General features: G+C 38.7%; 1 protein-coding gene across 1 annotated transcript in view; it reads left to right on the top strand.

Moving 5' to 3' along the window:
* Window positions 1-19,065, top strand: part of VPS13C (vacuolar protein sorting 13 homolog C) — an 82,097-nt gene that overhangs the window by 54,132 nt on the left and 8,900 nt on the right. The window contains exons 62-80 of the mRNA XM_027657563.1: window positions 257-421; window positions 756-884; window positions 2,170-2,303; window positions 2,686-2,812; window positions 4,462-4,697; window positions 5,012-5,162; window positions 6,176-6,316; window positions 7,421-7,502; window positions 7,630-7,699; window positions 8,511-8,622; window positions 9,548-9,661; window positions 11,076-11,212; window positions 11,460-11,541; window positions 12,016-12,129; window positions 12,379-12,454; window positions 13,012-13,175; window positions 14,390-14,435; window positions 15,405-15,528; window positions 16,188-16,302. Coding sequence (XP_027513364.1) covers window positions 257-421; window positions 756-884; window positions 2,170-2,303; window positions 2,686-2,812; window positions 4,462-4,697; window positions 5,012-5,162; window positions 6,176-6,316; window positions 7,421-7,502; window positions 7,630-7,699; window positions 8,511-8,622; window positions 9,548-9,661; window positions 11,076-11,212; window positions 11,460-11,541; window positions 12,016-12,129; window positions 12,379-12,454; window positions 13,012-13,175; window positions 14,390-14,435; window positions 15,405-15,528; window positions 16,188-16,302 — 2,319 coding nt within the window. The remainder of the gene's footprint in view (window positions 1-256; window positions 422-755; window positions 885-2,169; window positions 2,304-2,685; window positions 2,813-4,461; window positions 4,698-5,011; window positions 5,163-6,175; window positions 6,317-7,420; window positions 7,503-7,629; window positions 7,700-8,510; window positions 8,623-9,547; window positions 9,662-11,075; window positions 11,213-11,459; window positions 11,542-12,015; window positions 12,130-12,378; window positions 12,455-13,011; window positions 13,176-14,389; window positions 14,436-15,404; window positions 15,529-16,187; window positions 16,303-19,065) is intronic.

Genomic DNA, 19,065 nt, shown 5'->3' on the forward strand with positions numbered 1-19,065 from the left:
TTCCTGTTGGGTTTTCTCCACAAATGCTACAGCTACAAAATGCTACAGCTAAAATGTTACTTGGCTGTTTTGTTAATTGTGTTGCATAATTTGCTGACTTTACACCATGTCATTGATTCTTTTATTTCAGGTGTTCAGAGCAGGAGTGTTGTGTGCCAGGTTTTGTAATTATAGCATTGGCTTTTCCTTTTTTCCATCCTGACTTCTCTTCTAAGCTTGCTGTTGATTGTTTGCTCAAATTGTCCTTGTTTGACAGGTTGGAGTCAGCATCAAAATGAGCAGTTTTAACCTGACCAGGATAGTTACCTTCACTCCATTCTACACAATAGCAAACAAATCTTCTTTGGAACTTGAAGTTGGAGAAATTGGTCCTAATGGCTCTCTTCCAACTAATAAATGGAATTATATCTCAGCTTCAGAGGTAATGGCTTGTGTTTTTCCCTTTGGGTGTTGTTGTAGACAACTGGTCTCTAGATGTCACTTGAGGAAGGAGCAGTTCTCTCATGGGAGCTGTCACTTGTGATGGATGACATGGGTACCTCACTTCTCAGGGGAACTTGAGCAGCACAGGTTGGTACATTAATGAAGTCCTTCAGTTTGGGTAACTTAGTAAATGTAGCTGAAATGTTCATCAGAAGATACTTGGGTGAGGACTAAGGCATGTGAAATAGTCACCAGCCTGTTTGTTTTCCTGCTGGCTCACTGTGCTGAACATACAGGAACTGTTAAAGTCACATGTATTTCTTGTTTCACAGTGTCTTCCATTCTGGCCTGAAAACTCATCTGGTGAACTTTGTGTCAGAGTAGTTGGCTATGAGAGCCCATCCAAACCATTCCTGTTTAATGCCCAGGATAATGGGACTCTGCTGAGACTGGAAGAATTGGTGAGACTGCCTTTGTGTGCTCTGTTCTTAAACTCCCTTGTAGCTCTCTGGTAGCTTGACTCACCAAAATCATCCAGATCAAACTGTGTATACACTGCCCTTTAGTTCTGAGGCATAAAAAAGGTTGTGAATCAGGTTTGCAGAGTTGTTGATGTTTTTGTAGCTGTGTAGTCAGGGTGATTTACTTGTGTTAACCCTATAAGAAGATGAACAGCTCTATTGCTATTAAGTTCAAATGGCATAATGGTAAAATGCTTAGACTGCACCTCTGACATCTGGGGTTTTGCAGAGGGAATGTCTTGGGTGCCTTCAGTTTGTTTAAATAGTTATCCTAAAATGGATTGTATTTTTTGTTTTCTTGATAGTCCACTGCATGTTGGACACACACAGTTCGTGGGCAAACTAATTTATGAGTCAAACAGCTGAATCTTACTGATTTCAGAACTCCCCCTAGCCTAGCATTAGGGAATGTGTATATAAATGTAGCATGTTCAGACAAGGCTTTGGATGTATTGCTCATCATAACTAACTGAAGTGCAAGTGACTGTGAGGATAATCCAGCTCTCCAGTTTCCTGAAGCACCTTTTTCAAAGGTGGATGTGTCCCTTCCCACCTCTTCTCCAGATCTTATAATGTAGCAGAAAAATCAATTTATCTTGCTAGAGGAGCATTTTGAGAAAGGTGTCTGAAGAGACAATCCCAAAGGGAAAGCATGAAGTACCTCCTTTGTATAAGCAAATGAGAAAAGTGGTGCTCTACATGCTTCAGAAATATCTTGCATATATACTGGGAAGCCATTAGGAGAAAGACTCAGGATGAAATGTTTAGAGGTTTAATGAACAAAACTTTTCTGCTCTTTTTGTTAATGTTCTTTTGCTAAATTTGTTGTACTTTACAAACTTACACTAAAGTTTGTCTAGACCTTCACGTTTTTAAGGAGTATGCAGGAACCTGCAGTTTTAAATGTGACTGAGTTTTGTAACAGAAAGTGAAGGGAATTATCACCTTTACTTTTTACTGAACTTGGCCAAATGAAGTAATTTGAATAAAAATCTTTAATTTTAATATATTTTTTCAATTAAATCAACAAGGATGCTACTGATACCTGCCTAAAGTCAACAACCAATGTGTTTGAGCTTGCTGTCACTAGATAATGCAGGGGACATTTCCTTATTTCATTTGGAAGAGGCCAGCGAAAGACTGATCTAAGAATAGCAGTTTAGTCTGTTCTAAATTGAATTTATGTATGGAACAAATACTGGACTTTGTCTAACTCCTTCTGCAGAATGGGGGCGTGCTGGTGGATGTGAATGTTTCGGAGCACTCTACTCTCATCAGCTTCTCTGATTACCATGAGGGAGCTGCCCCAGCCCTGATTGTGAACCACACCCCGTGGGACTGCCTCAGATACAGACAGAGGTACAGGACAGACACTGTTCACCACTGATTGTTTAACCAGGGGGGACCCTTTGGGAGGAAAGGAGTTCTCTTTTACCATTATGGGACCTTGAACAATAGATGAAAACCCCTTTTCTTTCTCATATTCTTTTTATGAAGTAGTTTGTCTTCCTCACAGTTTGAGAAAGTGGAGAGAATACAGTGGGAGTATAAATCCTGGTTCACCAAGAGCTGGTGAACCTTCAGCTGGCCTTGTTTGGAGTGGATGGCCTGGGTCCTTCCCACCTCACCCCAGGAGGCTGGAGGGGTGGAGGATTTAGCCCTGTGATTTGCTTGCTCCCCTTCCACCACTGCTCCTAACCAGTGAATGCTGTTATTTTGCTGCTTTGCTTTCACCCTGCAGTGGATTACAAGAGGAAATGGAGTTGAAACCAAGGCAAGTGTGCCTGTTTGCCTGGACAGATCCAACCAAACCAAGAAAATTGACTTGGGGCTACTGCCAAAATTTTGGTGAACATGACCTACTGAAGGTAAACTTCAGAAGGGGGGAAGTAAATGCTGAACCAAGCTAGGACTGTTACAAGGTTAAAACTACCTGGCAGAAAGCTTCCTCAGTAACTTCACATCTGTCTTGTCCTGTAAGAGACCTTTGAGCCTCCTGTCAAGCAGCAAGATTTTGGATGTTTAGATTAATATATTCAGAGGATCAGACACAAACTGCAGCTTGCATTTGCTCTGGTTTTTGTGAATATGGAAGTGTAGGAGCTGTGGAAGTATCTAAAGAGTAGAGAGGATGAATAATTCACCAGTTTTCCAGCAGTGCTGCATTTGCCTTAAGTATCTCCCTAAAGATGGAGAAAACCCTCACTGTTGTGACTCTCACTTCCTGTGGGAAATGCTTGTATGGAGCAGAGAATTCTGAATTGCTCACTGAGAGCTGTTTCCATGTTTGTAACTCAGGCAGAACTAAAACGTGTGAAGTGGGGGCAAAGTAATAATAATGACCAAGATAGAAAATGACTGAGAGAAACAGGGACAGTGGAACTGGAAGCAGAGGTAATTCTGAGATAAGACAGAGCAAGTGTTTTGTTGGAGAATGGGAAGCAAACATTCATGGAGGAAGGTTTTTCTCACTTAACTGGAATGTGGGCTAAATGAAGTCCTATGTGTGTGTCTCTAAATAGCTGCCTGCTTGCACCTTACACTAAAATCTAAATTCTTCAGAGGTGGTTTTTCTGTTGGCTGGGCACAGTTAAGAAAATAATAAAGGATTAGTAGCTAAAAGGAGAGACAGGAAAGTAAGTTCTTGTTTCAGTTTTACTGGGCATGGGTTTAATTTCACTCAACTGAACTCAGTAAACCAAATCCAGTCAGCTTTACTGTATAAACACTTTTTTGGGTCAAATTTTTTACATATAAAATGTTTTTACTTTGAAACTGATTTCCTTACTGTATAATTATGTTTACATTTATGATTATTTGGGACTTTTGAGAAAAGGGCTTCAATTATCTTAATTTTGCCTCACAAATTGAAAAATAAGGAATATCTGCATTAAGTGCAGAGATCCTAATAGTTGTCTGGTTTTGCTGTTTTGTGGTTTGTAATTTATTGCCTTCTTTCCAGTTACCTTTTGTGTTGCTGTGAAGGCCTTTGTTTCCTAATGATTTTCAGTATTATTCTAAACCACAAATATTGCTGGAATGTTTAGTTTACAAAAGGGGAAAAAGCCCCTCCTTTCCTTTATTACATACTAGTGCTATGGCATTATGTTTTAGTTGATAGCTTTTGTTGTTAGCTCTAGTAATTCTTTGTATAATTAGTTATTCATCTTTATTAACTTCATGTCACTGACGTTTGTGATAACTCACAAGGAAATGAAGAATAGCAAATATTTAAAGCCAAAGTGCCCTGAATTTTTGAGGTGGAAAGCCAGAAGATTTTTGCAATTAATTTTTAGCAATTTTTGTTGTGAAAAGTAACAGTTCAATTCCAAATTGGAATATCCCAACCTCCAACTTGTTTGGATTCAAGATGCAGCCGAATCATCACGAGGCAGTAAAGCAAACAAACAAGGAGAACACTGAGCTCTGGTTTGTGTGTGTGTGTCTGTAAACTTGCTTGTAACATCCAGCAGCAGCATGGATTTACTCATTAATATCCTTTTTCCCCCCAATGCAGGATGACTGTGGGCAGTTCCCTTACAATGCCAACACTCAGATCCACTGGGTGTCTTTCCTGGATGGGCGTCAGCGGGTGCTGCTCTTCACAGATGATGTTGCTTTGGTCTCTAAAGCACGACAAGCAGAGGAGCTGGAGCAACCTGACCAAGAAATAAACCTGTCAATCCATGGCCTTGGACTTTCTCTAGTTAACAATGAAAATAAAAAAGAAATCTCTTACATAGGAATTACTAGGTACTGCACGGGGAAGTCTAAATGCTCCTTTGAAAAATCAAAATTTGACAGCTTATTATAACTTTTATACTAGAGTTGAAAGGGACATATTTCAAATTTAATTAGGTGGAACCTTTTTAATTAAAGATAAAGTTTTTGCCTTTACCCCTGTTGTGAAATTAGAGCCAATAGGATTTAACTGCCTCCTTTTTTAGCTTATAGTAGAGAAATAATTTTTTTGATCCTGAGAAATTAGAATAATATATTTTACATCGTTTGCATGCACAAGAAAGGTATAAGGCCTCAAATTGTTAACCTTGTTATTTATCTTGCAGTTCTGGTGTTGTTTGGGAAAGGAAACCAAGGCACAAGTGGAAACCATTTAATCAAAAGCAAATAAACCTGTTGGAACAAGCCTATCAGAAATATCTCTCAAAAACAGCTTTCCAAGGTCCTGGTTGGCATAAACTGGACAGCAACACTGAGGTATGTTTGGAGTTTAAGTGTTTGCAGAACATGTGCAACAGCTAAAACAGATTTCTGCTTTGCTACATAAGGATACATGCTGTTGTAGGAGGAATAGAACCAGAAAGCAATCTTTTTAATTGAATAGTTACACATTTTACACAGTACAATGTTTCTGTACTGTGGTGATACTGAGGCAATATTGAGGCATTATCCAGACTTGTATTTTGAAGTAAAAATCTCAAAGAATTTTGGTTTTGTGTGGTATGTACCTGTTAGTTGTGAATCTTATATTCACATTGAGGTACCTTAAATTCTTTGTAGAAACCTTAGTTTTATCTTCTTAGTAAGCTGCAGTTTCCATTGCTTGAGATGGTAAAGGAACCTGTGGTGTTCAGAATCTGGAAAATAATTCACTTACCTGAGCTCTGTCAGGCATTAGTTGTCCATACCTGTGTTCCATGCATAAACTTAATGTATTTGAAAGGTCAAGTTGAACACAGGCATTTTATGGTACCATAATCAGCCTTGTTTTCTGTATCATCCTTTCATTTGCAAAACATGTATATCCCCTCAGCTGTGTGAACACTGAGGTTTTGCACGTGGCAGTGGTGCATTTATAGTACGTGGTATCAAACCTTGTATCTGTCATTATATTTGTCTCCAAATAAAGGAGAACTTTTTCTTTCTTCGTATTTCAGGATCAGGTTAAAAGCATCAGCTGGGAAAGTAGTGAACTGTGTGTGAATATCTGTAATTATCCAGTGTAATATAGAACTCAGGAAGAAATAGTTACTAAGGTGGCACAGAGGTTTCTGTTTGGGGCAACTAAAGCTACAGTTTAATGTCTTTATCAGACTGACTTTTGGGTTTTTGTTCCTTTCTGTGCAGAGGATGTATGGAGTAATTCAGTAGCCATGTGATCAGATCAGGAAATAAGGAAACCCACAGGTTTTATTTGCTGGTCTGTTTACAGGAACAGAACATATGATTATCTCTCAGTCTGCATTAGCTCTGCTTTCTTACGTTTCCAGGTGAACTTCAGTAAGTTTCCCATGGAAATGCGTCTCCCAGTCAGGTGCAGCATCCGCCGGAACTTCCTGTCGGGAATTCAGGTGGAATTCAAACAGTCCCCTCACCAGAGGAGCTTACGGGCTCAGCTCTACTGGCTGCAGGTACTGCCCTCCCTCCTGTCTGTGCACTGAGCAGGTGTTATGACCCACCCCAGAAGAAAAGGAAGGGGGGTAACCCAGGTTCTTATCAATAATTCCTTTGGGGTGGGTTAGAGTGAAAGGACACTGAATAATCGGTGTCTGAAAACATATCTAGGTAGGGTTCATTTTAACACTTTTGTTTGAACAGGTATGTCAGCATTTTGGCTGTTGTTATCTATATCATCTATCATAGGGATAACCCCTGGGGGGAAAATGCATAAGGGAGAGAAAGGAAAGACAGGATAAGGGTAAGGGAGAGTAAGGGAAAGCAAAGCTGAGAGTGGAAAGCTGTCTATAGTCACCGCCCACGGGGCCCAGCGATGGGACTTGGGAGTTGCAGCTTCCACCTCTGTCAGTTGAAGTGGTGGCCTTGATCCATTGGGAGTGGGGGAGGGAAGCCCCCACACTCCTAGAAGTTATGAGTTACTGTATCCATGGTTGGTGTCACAGGCCATGCCATGAGCCCCCAACATCTCCTGGGTCTGTGCTGAGTTCCCGTGAGGGCTCTGGCCAAAGGGTTTTTCCCGCCTTTCAAGATTGGCAAAGGGGGAGGGATGGGCTTTGATGGGCCACCAGAGGTATAATGCAAAAGTCCTGCAGAAGCCTGCAAAAGTCCCTTGGCAATCTTAGAATGCATAAATCATGAACCATTTCAGTCTCTGACAGCAGGCACATGAGGGCTTTGATTTTATCCATGTCTGTGCAGCAGTATCTCCACAGCTGGTGCATGTGGTACTCAGAGCAGCAGCTTGGTTTTACTGTTGGCTGAAGGCAGTTTTCACTGTTCAGTCAGTGTGTGCCCTCAGTGCAGCCCCTGGGAGTCTCCATGGGTGTGACTCTCTGGAAGCATCCCTGGTACAACACTTCCCACCGTCTGACCTTTTATGACTAATGGGTACCATGCCACAATAAAATCAGAGCAGTCCTTTCGCTCTGCCCTCCTTCCCCCCAGATAAGGATGACATTCTTCTTGAACACAGTCTCAAGTTTCTCAAACCTTCTAAAAAGGGAATTGTGTTTATCATGTCACTAAAATATTCCTGTAATGATGCCATAATGTTTTAGGTTGATAACCAATTACCAGGATCCATGTTTCCTGTTGTGTTCCACCCTGTACTCCCTCCCAAGTCGATTGCTTTGGATTCAGGTAAGGGAAAGCCTTATCAGATTTATTACAAATTTGATATATGGCAATATCAGATTTATTCAGCCAAGTAGCAACTTGGCAATTTAGTTTTGGCATATCCTTAGCTTTTTTTTTTTTTTCTGTTTAGAACCAAAACCCTTCATTGACATCAGTGTCATCACTAGATTCAACGAATACAGCAAAGTGCTGCAATTCAAGTGAGTTTCACAGCGTGGTGTAACACAGTTTTAGGGATTTAATGTATTTTAAATCTATTTTAGAAGGGAACTTTGCTCTGCAGTTTATGTTCTCCTATCCAAACAACTCTTTTGGTTGAATTTTTAAATGTCTCCTGTGAAAAAACATTGTTCTGAAATGAACGAGTTTTTAGAAAATAGAGTCTGACCACATGATGGGGCTGTTATGCAAATTCTTTAGTAATCACAATTATTTCCATCTTGTACTACAGTACCAGAGTTGTGTGTCTACCTGTTTGTACAGTGCTGGGTGTTTGGTGCTCTAACAACAAATGACTTAATGTGGCCCAGAACAGTGTAAAATATTCTTTAGTGAATATGTCTGTATCTGGAGTTTTTGCACTAAAAATGAGACAAAAACATTAAACTGATGGTTTCTAATGCAAATATCTCTACCCAGCTAGTGTGGGTGTAATATTTGAGGATGGTGAATTTTAATAAAATAAATATTCAATAATATGACTTGAAGAGAGGCACTTGGATAACAGGAAGAAAAGTGTTGTTCAGGTTATGTTATCCATGAAGGACCTGGAACCATAATGTGGGAATGTAGGAATTATTAGGTGATGGTTTTGAGGTAAATTTTGCAAGTATTAGGGTTGAATAACCTACAGTAATGTAAGTTTGTGTGGTCAATAAGCATTTCTGAGTGTGCACTGACAGTTGATACTGTAGATTGTGAATCTTGCAAAGCTTCAGTTCTGTAGGGCAAGCAGGTGATATTTCAGTTAAAATTCTCCAAGTATACACATGTTTGGTTTTTCTGTTTTAGGTACTTTATGGTTCTTATCCAGGAAATGGCTCTGAAAATTGATCAGGGATTTTTAGGAGCACTTAGTGAACTTTTCACTCCATCTACAGACCCCGAAGCTGAAAGACAAAGGGTAATGTATGAGAAAAATTGATTTTTGCTGGAGCAAGGCCTTCATGATTTTAGTGTTGCAATTTCCTGAAAATTTTCATTTAAATAAGTGAATATTGCATTTCACAAATGTGAATTAAGGGACATAATAAGATGGTTTTCAATTAGTATTGGTATTTCTGTTAAACGTTTGCTGTGACCATGACTGAATGACAAGTTTGAGTAACTGATACCTGGATATGTGTAGCTGTTTTCTGCTCTTTTAATGTTTCATTAATGGATGACACAAAGGTTTTAATTGTGACTACAGAGTGTTAAGGGTGTATGAGAAATAAGGGCAGATTTTACAGAGTGGGCTTGTATTTGTCTGTTAATCTACAGTGTCTTGCCTTTAGAGAGTAGAAGGAATAGATTTTTCACAGCTCTAAATAAAATCTTATATAGGTGGACCCTCAGGTCCCATTTTGTTCTGCTGTACATGGAAGAGTCTTTCTTACAAGTTTCTTTTTCTTAGGAATTATATTTTCAGACGTTCTGTATAAAAATTGTAATTCTGTGAGGAAATAAAAAAATACCACAAAGAACCTATGGAATTGATACCTTAAATGACTGAGGAATTTAAGTGAATATCAATATAGTAGAAAATGAAAAAATGACCCAGAAATTGTTGAATTGTTGTTCATGTGGGGAGGGTTTTTTTTGTTTTTGTGGGGTTGTGGTGTGGGTTTTTTGTGTAGTTGGTTTGAGGGTTTTTTTGTTTACCCTGGATACAAGAAATACATTAATACAGTTATATTTAAGTAGTTAACTGTATTTGACTATGATTGTTACTTCTACTCTTTATATATATGACATGTATTTAGATATATGATTAATTATATTATGTATATGCTGATGAGATTAACTTCCTTTTTTTTTTCCTTTTCATTTATAAATGACAAACACAGTCTAAATTAATTCAGCAAGATGTGGATGCACTTAACACTGAACTAATGGAGTCTTCCCTGACAGACCTGTCAATGCTCAGCTTCTTTGAACATTTCCATATTTCTCCAATTAAGGTATGCACTAGAGAGATTTTTGGTTAATACCACACCTGATATTAATCATCTCTTAATTCCTTATAGTAAATACATCCCTGGTGGGGATTTTGTCCTCTAGAATTTAATACTTTGTTGGAAAACTTGCTTTGTCCCCCATGAGTACAAACAGACCCTTAACCATCATGAAGTGGGAGAGTCAGTGTAATAATGATGAAAGCCAGATAAAATATTGGCCTGAAGGTATCCAAGTAATGTATCAGAAATTGTTGTAAAATACACTTCCATGGGCTTGTCTTCATGTCTCTCTTGAAGCAGTGAGATTTTTTGAAGGAAGAGAAGGAAGATCATCAGTAATTAGACATTATCCTGAATTAGCAGAATTCTCCTCTCAGCCTATCAGATTGAATAAGAATTTAGAGGGAAAAATTTACTTACTTTCCTTTTCTGACATAAACCCTAATTTCAGGTTTTTAGTTATTTCACTAGGTGTCTGTTAGGGTGCTCTTAGATTCTTGATTTTTTTTTTCTCATATGATTGTGCTTTATAAACTTAGAAGAGAATGGTGAAGCCAGGGAAAGCATTGGGAGCAACAAGACATTTGTTGTATTTAAACATTATCCTCTGACCAATCTGGCTAAAACTGTTGAAGAAACAGTAAGAACTTTTAAGTTTCTTTTGCATCTTTATTTGAAATGTCAGACAAGCTGCTTGTTAAGTACAGGAAGGGGCTTCTTTTTCTCTCCTAGTTTATTTCACCTAACTTCAGCAAACTTATCTTGATATTTGAAACCACTGGATAGTGGGAAGACTGTGAAAATTGGGAATCTTGAAGCAGTCAAATCATACAGGTTAACTGCTGTGCCCTCTGGTGAGTGACTAGAAGGGACAATATTGGTTTTGGTGATGAGCAAGGGAAGAGGAAAATAGTCTTCTGTTGCCCTTTCCACTCTTAAGAAAAGTGTGTGAATATTTTTGTCCTACCAACACTAAAAAAATTTTCTATTTTACAGTGTCAAAGACAGTTCAAAGTTCATGTTTCCTCCAAAGAGTGACTAGTTGCAAAAATACACACAAGCTAGTAAAGTAAATCAATTTAAATTTTACTTAAGTAAATCAATTTGAATTTTAACTCATGGTTTACACAGAGGTTTACTGTGTAAAATTAAACTTCTCAGGCAATTGGGCACTCCTCTGCATGGGAATATGATACATACCTATGTTAACTATAAATAGGTACCTATATTACCAAATTAATACCAATGTGAGCACAAGCATGTTTGTTGAAATTGCACATTTTTTCAGAGAGTCAAAATACATTTACCACTCTTTCACCACTGAGTTTTTTGCATATGCACCACACAATCTGTGCTGTGGTTTTCGGTTTTTGTTTTGGTCTTGATTTGTCTTGTTCTACTAATTTTATCTTGGCAGTTGCATTTGAGTTTGTCTCTGGCTTCTGGTGGAGAAGCATCAGATAAGGGGGAAGACATGATAGCCATCCATTCCCTGAATTTGCTGTTGAAAAGCATTGGAGCCACTCTGACAGATGTGGATGATGTTATTTTCAAGTAAGATAATAAAATTGGTGGATGTTTTTTAATACTTTGACTTAAGCTACTCTACACTTAATGATTGGATCCACGGGAAACTTTGCTGACTGACTCAGGTGTTAGTTTATACAGCCTTAAGGGAGAGGGAGGAATGGAGGGATAATGGGTTTGGGGTCCTTTTTAAGAGAACTGGGCTTCAGGATTATCTGAAGGAATGGAAGGAGGAAGGGTATCTATAACTAATGTGTGATTACTTGTCTTTCAGACTTGCTTTCTTTGAAATTAAATACCAGTTCTACAAGAGAGATCAACTGATGAAGAGAGTTGTTAGACATTACAGTGAACAAGTAAGTTGATTTAGTCAAGCCTTTTGTAAAATTTTGAGTATGTGCTTTAGAGAACATAGAAAATAGGAAAGAAAAGGTGAATACCTCTGAAAGCTACTAATTGTTTATTTCATGGTACTGGAGTAGGGATCTGGTGACACAATTCTGAAAATGTGAACACAGAAGTGTCCTTAAATGTGTTTTAAAATTTTTAAAATTATTCCTTCTGTTCTTTTTATGTTTATCTTTCTTCAGTAATAGTTGTAATAGGAATAGTAAAAGTAAATTTAATAGTTCAGTAATATTAGTTGTCTATACATATAATACATCATTTGCCTAAGCCTATCTTCATTCTAGTAGGAACACCTGAGTATTCTAACACCTTCCTTGGGTGGTAAATTAAAAAATGTACCAGCTTTGGGTTCTGCCGTGAACTGTGTGTAACAACAGCTCCTAAATTGGGGTTTACCTTTTTTTCCTCCCCCCACTATTTAGTTCCTGAAACAGATGTATGTCCTTGTGCTTGGATTAGATGTTCTTGGAAATCCATTTGGCTTAATCAGAGGCTTGTCTGAGGGAGTGGAAGCTTTCTTTTATGAACCATTCCAGGTATGACTCCCTGATTCTTTAACTGTGTATTCATAGTAGGCTAAGAGAATATACTGGTAGGGTTGTAGTTTTGTTGTCACTGTACTCCACACCCTGAACAGGTAAGAAAGTAATTTTTTAATGTTAATTTTAAAGAAATAACATAATCATGTGGCCTTACTTGCAGCAGTGTAAAGGAGTGGCTAGTTATTCTTGAAACAGATGAATCAAGGCATAGTTTTTGCTGTTTCTAATAAACTTCACTTTTAGGGGGCTGTTCAAGGACCTGAAGAATTTGCTGAAGGCTTTGTGATTGGTGTTAGGAGTCTCCTTGGCCACACAGTGGGTATGTTACTGCTTTGAAAAATACCTCCATGGTATTTCCCTGATGAGTATTTAAGTTTGTCACACTGTGGTCAGTAATTGTGATGTGGATCATTCACACCTAATTTACCTGAGACCATCTAAATGTCTGCTTTGTAGACGAGCAACCAAACTGAGAAACATTCAATATGCAACTGAATTAGTTGCATGCTATGGATGAATAAGAAACAGAATTCTAACGGACCTAAAATGTCTGGAGGAGCCTGAGAAGTGTTTTTAAGACCAGCTACTGTTACAATTACCTTAGGTTTTTATTCAGCTGTGTCTTACAGTAATTAGAGAAAATATTATTTCATTCAATATGTTATATAACATGTGGTAAACTGATGTAAGAGTTCCCTTTTTCTGTGTGTATGGACTTCAGAGCAGATCCTGGAGTCTTCTCATGGACAACCTGTGGGATTTGCTCTGTGTAAATTCATCATATCCAAACTATGAAGGGGATTTGCTGTGAACTTCTTGTGTGTTGTCTGCTGTTAAGCTGTGCAAGAACTCTTTCTGTCTGCCCTGTTCCCTCAGGTGGTGCAGCAGGGGTGGTGTCCAGGATCACTGGCACTGTTGGAAAAGGCCTGGCTGCCATTACTCTGGATGAAGAATTCCAGCAGAAAAGGAGAGAGGAATTGGGTCGGCAGCCAAAGGACTTTGGGGAGAGCCTGGCCAAGGGAGGAAAAGGCTTGTTACGGGTATGAGCTTGGAGAGGGGGGTGTGATGTGCCAACCTGTAATCCAAGCTGGAAAAGACATGCAAGGAGGTCTGCTGCCTTCTTTGTCAGCTCATGAGCTGAACAGGAGAGGCAAACAGGCAGTGGTTTAGAGCAGCCTCAGGGTCGTGTTTGAGCTCATGTTTCTGGTCAGGGGACCTGAGGTTGGGGTCTGGGAAAGGAAAAATGTAGGAAGTGACACCGGTTGCTCCTGTGAATTATATAAATAAACAGTTACTTGTGTTCAACCAATGTGTGAGGTAATTAAAGTAACTGGGCCCTTACCTGACCTTGCAGTCAATTCTGCCATTCCAGTCAGCTGGCTGTGAGTTGTAGTAGAAATGACTTTCTCTGTGCTGAGGTCGTACAAAACTGCTACATTTTCTAGACTTTAAGGAATGGGAACATGAAGCAAGTAGAATATGTATAAAAGTAAGTACTACATTAGGTTGGAGATTTTTTTTTCTGAAAGAGAAGCTGTGCAACCACTGTATTTTTTGGTTATCTGAAATTGGGAACCTTTTCTGGTTGCTGAAAGATCACTTCTTTTTCTCTCTGTGAGAAAAACCTCACGTAAACAATGACTGAGAGGTCTGTATTTCATGACTGCAAATTAAGTCTTGTAATAATTTCCATCACACTCCATTCCAAATAAAAACAGTCAACTTATCTCTAAGTAGTTATTAAATAGTAAACATTGTGGAGTTGATTCTGATACTGTTTCTAAGATATTGGAAGTTACCTCAGGGCATTTTCATTCATCTGCCTTAGTGTCTTTCAACGACTTGACCTTTCCAGTCTAGTGGAGAGTTATTTGCTGTTAATTTACCTTGCCCTAGTTGGTATCACTTACTCATGACTGGGAATTCTGGCAGCTTCCTCTTAGTAGTGAAAAGGAAATAATTACTTAATTGTTGCAAGACTGCTGATGACCATACAACAGATTTATTAGTCCTGCCAGCATAAATGTTTCTTCAACTGGTTCAGATTTTCCCCCTCTCTACTTTCCCTCAGTTATAATTTTCTTAAAAACATAAAGTGAAAGAAAGAAACAAAGCCAAAACCTCAACCAAACAGCGTTTCTGATCCTGAACTTTATAAAGTTTTAAAAGGAAGGATGTGAGACAACTGGTTGGCCAGTTGGACTTACAGCATTCCAGTTGCTAAGTGGGAACTTTATTCTGTTCTTTGTTTTAGGGTGTTGTTGGAGGTGTGACAGGCATAATCACTAAACCAGTGGAAGGTAAGCACTAGGGCTGCACTGCACTGCAGTCCTTTACAATTTATTTTGTAGTTTTAAGAAATGTCAATCTAAGTGTGGTGATGCTAAGGCATAGCAAGATTTATATTTCTAATTATGTGATGATTTCCTCAAATATCTTTATTATTGGCTTACCACCTTTTCAACCTTTGTATGAGTTAAGGAATGGTTTGTGCTCATGATGTATTTTGTTAGGGCTACTGTAGTACCCAATTTATTGTTTAAAGCCAGAACAAAGATACTAAAAATAATAAAATAAATTAAAATTTTTTGGGACTCCAAAAGTTGGAAAAATCTTAAAAAGCAAATTTGGTTTTATGACTGAAATCAGTATTTATTCCTGTTACTTCATCAGTATGATAGATAATGAAAATTATCCAATGCCTCTTACTAATCTCCAAGTCACAGAGATTTCAGTGTTGGGAGTCAGTGTTGTATTTTACAGCTTTTGGGTGATACTTTGGTGTGTAGTCCTTGTCTCATTGGTGGATGAACACACATGCTTTCTAAACCCTCTTTTGGCTCTTCCATGGTTATGTATCACCAGAGACATGTAATTTTCATATAGAAGTAGTTATCTTCCATTATATTTGTGCATCTGAGTGTTCTCAGAATATTTGTTACTGTCAACCTGTAAGAACTGGTCTCTTGGCCTACAGTCCAGACTGAAAGTGTGAGAGGGAGAATCTTGTGAAGATCTCAGTTCTGCTGCCTTTGGAGCCTGGGGAGGTATTTAGGGAACAGTGATGTGTCTGAACAGACCAGGAAGCACCGTGTGACTTTCCATGGACAGCTTTTTGTCCAGGTGGATTGTATGGAATCAGTGGCTGTGGGCTGTTTAAATACAAACCACTCCTCGTGCAGCCTGGAGCAGCAATGGCTTAATTGTGTGCTTAATGTCTTCAAGGTCACTAAAACTATTTCTTTTTTTTTGTTCCCTTTCTTTTAAAGGGGCTAAAAAAGAAGGAGCAGCTGGATTCTTCAAAGGGATTGGGAAGGGGCTGGTGGGAGTGGTGGCCCGACCGACCGGAGGCATCGTGGACATGGCCAGCAGCACCTTCCAGGGCATCCAGAGGTACAGGGGCAAGGGGCAGGGTTAAAGTGATCCCCTGATGTTGGGTACCAGGGGGCAAACTGGTCCAATAGTGCCAAACAGTTATTGTTTTAACTACAATATGCAGGAAGATTTGTGAGGTTGAGAAACGTCTTGTAGCCCGTAATTAATGTCTTCTATAATGATCTGGAAATTGCTGCTTCAGTGTTGTAGTTCAGGTAGACAATAACTAATCACTTTTCTCCTTTTACTCCCTCCTCTGATGGGAAAGTAATTTAAAGATCTTGTGTAAATTTTACTTTTGTGTATTATTGAGTGCAAATACCTAAATGTCATTTAAACTTACTGTAAAATATTAGACCATTGAAATTTTCGGAGTAAAAATTCCCAGTTAGAAATTTGGTCAGCAGGAGCTTCTTGTGTTTTAAGGGGACTTTTGGGTAGTGTGTTTAATATACTTGAGAACCCCCAGTAAATTATCTGCAGTTGGGAGTAAACTTCTCCAAATTGTTCTGTAGCTGTTTAATTGGCTGATGCTACTTTTGATTCATTATTAGCTGTCTGTCTTTGCATCCGGAGGGTCCCCAGGAAGTGTCAGTGGGATATGTGGCAAGGGTTGTATTGGGGAAACTCAGAAATGTGTTCAGTTGACCAGAATACTGTTGCACTGTCCATGGCAGGGTGGCAGAATCCACTGAAGAAGTGTCCAACCTCCGTCCCCCACGGCTCATCCGGGAGGACGGCATCATCCGGCCCTACGACAGGGTGGAAGCTGAGGGCTATGATTTATTTGAGGTATGGCTTGCGTTGTAAATCCAGCTAAAACTCTCTGATCCTCAAGGTTCCCTAAAGAGAAGTTGTAAACAAGCTGCCAGGGATGTGTGGCAGTCATTAACTGTAGGAAAAATTTGCCCCAGCCTGTTCCATAAGGCAGACCTGGACAGCAGAGAAAGCCCAGTGCTTGGAGTAAGCTGAATGCAGAAAGGAAACTGCAGCATTGCTGTTTTATGGTCTGTGATCACTTATCTCATGCTCTGGAAGGGGGTAGTGGGATGAAGAATTATTAGGATTAAGATTTGAATATCTGGAAACAAAAACGTTCTGATACTCAGTTCTAATTTTTGGCATAATCACAAAGCTGAGGTTGGTTTACAAACTAAGCAACTTTTAAAAAAGATTAATGGAGCTTGGATGGTTTGGTCGTATCAGCAGTTGAAAAAACTGCATGAGTTCTCAAAATACCACTTTTTGGTTTTTCCTTATGCTGTTCACAATAGCAATCTGTCATAGCTACAGGCATTGTGTGGACGCTTAGCCTGCTCCCTCAGATGGATGTGGCTGACATATGGAGCAGGAATAACATTAGTTTTCAAGTCCTGGATAGTCAGAATCTGGTTAATTTGTATTTCAGGCTTCATGCTCTTAAAACTTACCTTAAAATGCTTATTTTGTTGCTAAAAGAGTAAAATAACTGTCTGCATTAACATATTAAGACCAAAACTTGCATATTTGCTACTTGCTTCTAGGTGGTCTTTTAATCTCAATTTCCTGCTGTATTTCTAATGTTTCTTTTCTTTCTCCTTCTCTCCTGGCACACGCAGCAAGAACTGGACTAATGGAGTAAACATTTTCCATATTTCTTCTCTATTTCTGTCATGGTCTTTTATCTGCCATAAATATTTAAATTAAGGGCATGATTGCATTTAACATGTCCTCAGCCCTTCATCCATATCTTTTCTGTGTAGCAGTTGAATAAAACAGTGTTTCATGTTGTCCAGACTAAGAAAACGAACTTGAATTGCCATCTTCAGTAAGATTAGATGAGTGAGTAAGATGGGAGAGACGGGGAGGGTTTGTTTCCTGTATATTTGTTTTTCTAAGGATGCTTAGCTCCTTGTGAACAGCAACAGCAGAAGGCACTTGGAAAAAAAACTGTGGTAGGTTAGATCCTGAGCTCATTTATTTATTTATTAGCATTGTGATAGAGCCAGGGCTGTGGAATGAGGCAGAAGGCAACATTTTGTGCAACATGTAAAATAGCAACATTGAATGGAATTCGCTTCTGTGAAAGTGCTTCTGATTCCATGATCCAGAAATGCTGTTTGCATATAAATGCTGAGAAAACTTGTACCTGTGGTTTCTGTGCTGTGCTGTGGGCCTGTCAGCTTTACATCCTGTCACCCACCAGGCCTTCAAGGTACTGTTGCTACTTCTTTATGAACGTTTCTCAATTAAAACATGCAGCAGCTTAGAGGACTCCGGGTTTCATTCACAGAATCTTTTGGGGATTTGCTGTTCACCATAATTAAATAAGTGTAAACTTTCAGCTGTTAACATGAACTTACATGCACACATACACATATTTTAAAAAATCAATATATATCTGTATATCTATTTCTAAATTAAGTGGTGCCATAAATTTCATTACTAATACAGCATCTTAGAAATGAGCAAGCTGAGCTTAACAAGTTGTTGTCAGAGCAAATTTTTTGCCTGTCAGATGGGAAACAATGTTGAACAGAAATGTCTCTGCCACCAATGCCTTTTTAGTATTTAGTGATCAATTCAAAATTGTTTAAAAGAACATTTAGTGATTTTTTTTTTTTTTTTAAACTGATTAAGTGTAATTAAGTTGTGACATACTGAGCAGGTCACATTTTGTCTTCTTGAGGTTTTTTTATTTTTTTCAGTATATTTTTTTACATCTAGAAAAAAAGGAAAAGGTGACACAATTAACACTGAAAACTGGATATTATGCAGTTCCTGCACATCTGGTATTTATATTTTTCTTAGATCTAAATGGTGCAGATTGGAATTGTATACTAACCAGGATACTGACTGTATAGTTCACTAAATATAGTTTGTTTCTTTCAAGAAGTCACTTAGTTGAATACAGGGGGTTTTTAATTAATTATTCAAATTATTTAAATTATTTAATTATTTTAATTGGTTATTATCCTAGAGGTGAGTCTTGGGAAGGTTTTTTTTTTTCTAATGTAAATTAGAAGTAAGAGGGGACAGTGTCTTTACAGGAAATAGGGTATTTAACAGAAAGATGGGTCAGAAAGTCAGTTTTATGTGCATTTATGAGTTTAATCACAATAGATACAAGTGCTGTTTATTTTTGGATGCAGTTTTGATCCTATGTTACAAGTAGTTTAATCAGAATCCCCACCCTCTCATCTGTTTTAACTACATCTAAAGCATATGTCCCTTTAAAATAAACATGTGCTTCCAAGGCTGAAACCTTGCAAGGTTACCTGAAGCAGTGGATGCCTCAATCCAGTGCTTGGATGTAAAAAATGTTTAATTTAAATAGTTGTGTGTGAAATACAGGCACTGGTAGGCATTAGAGCTTGTCTTGGGAGGAGCTTCTTAAAAGACAAGTTACTTTTTTCCACTGCTAAGTGGGTTTTTAAGGTGCAGAATGAGGACAGGAGCCAGATGGAGTGGATTGGCAAAGTTGTTTCCCCAGATCCTTTTCCCAGGAGTGCTGGATCTGATGGATCTGGGCTGTGGAGGGATGTGCTCAGCCCATGCAGGACCTGGCAGGTCACA

This window comes from Corapipo altera, unplaced genomic scaffold (genome assembly GCF_003945725.1).
Source record: "Corapipo altera isolate COAL_440 unplaced genomic scaffold, ASM394572v1 308, whole genome shotgun sequence".
Taxonomy (NCBI): domain Eukaryota; kingdom Metazoa; phylum Chordata; class Aves; order Passeriformes; family Pipridae; genus Corapipo; species Corapipo altera.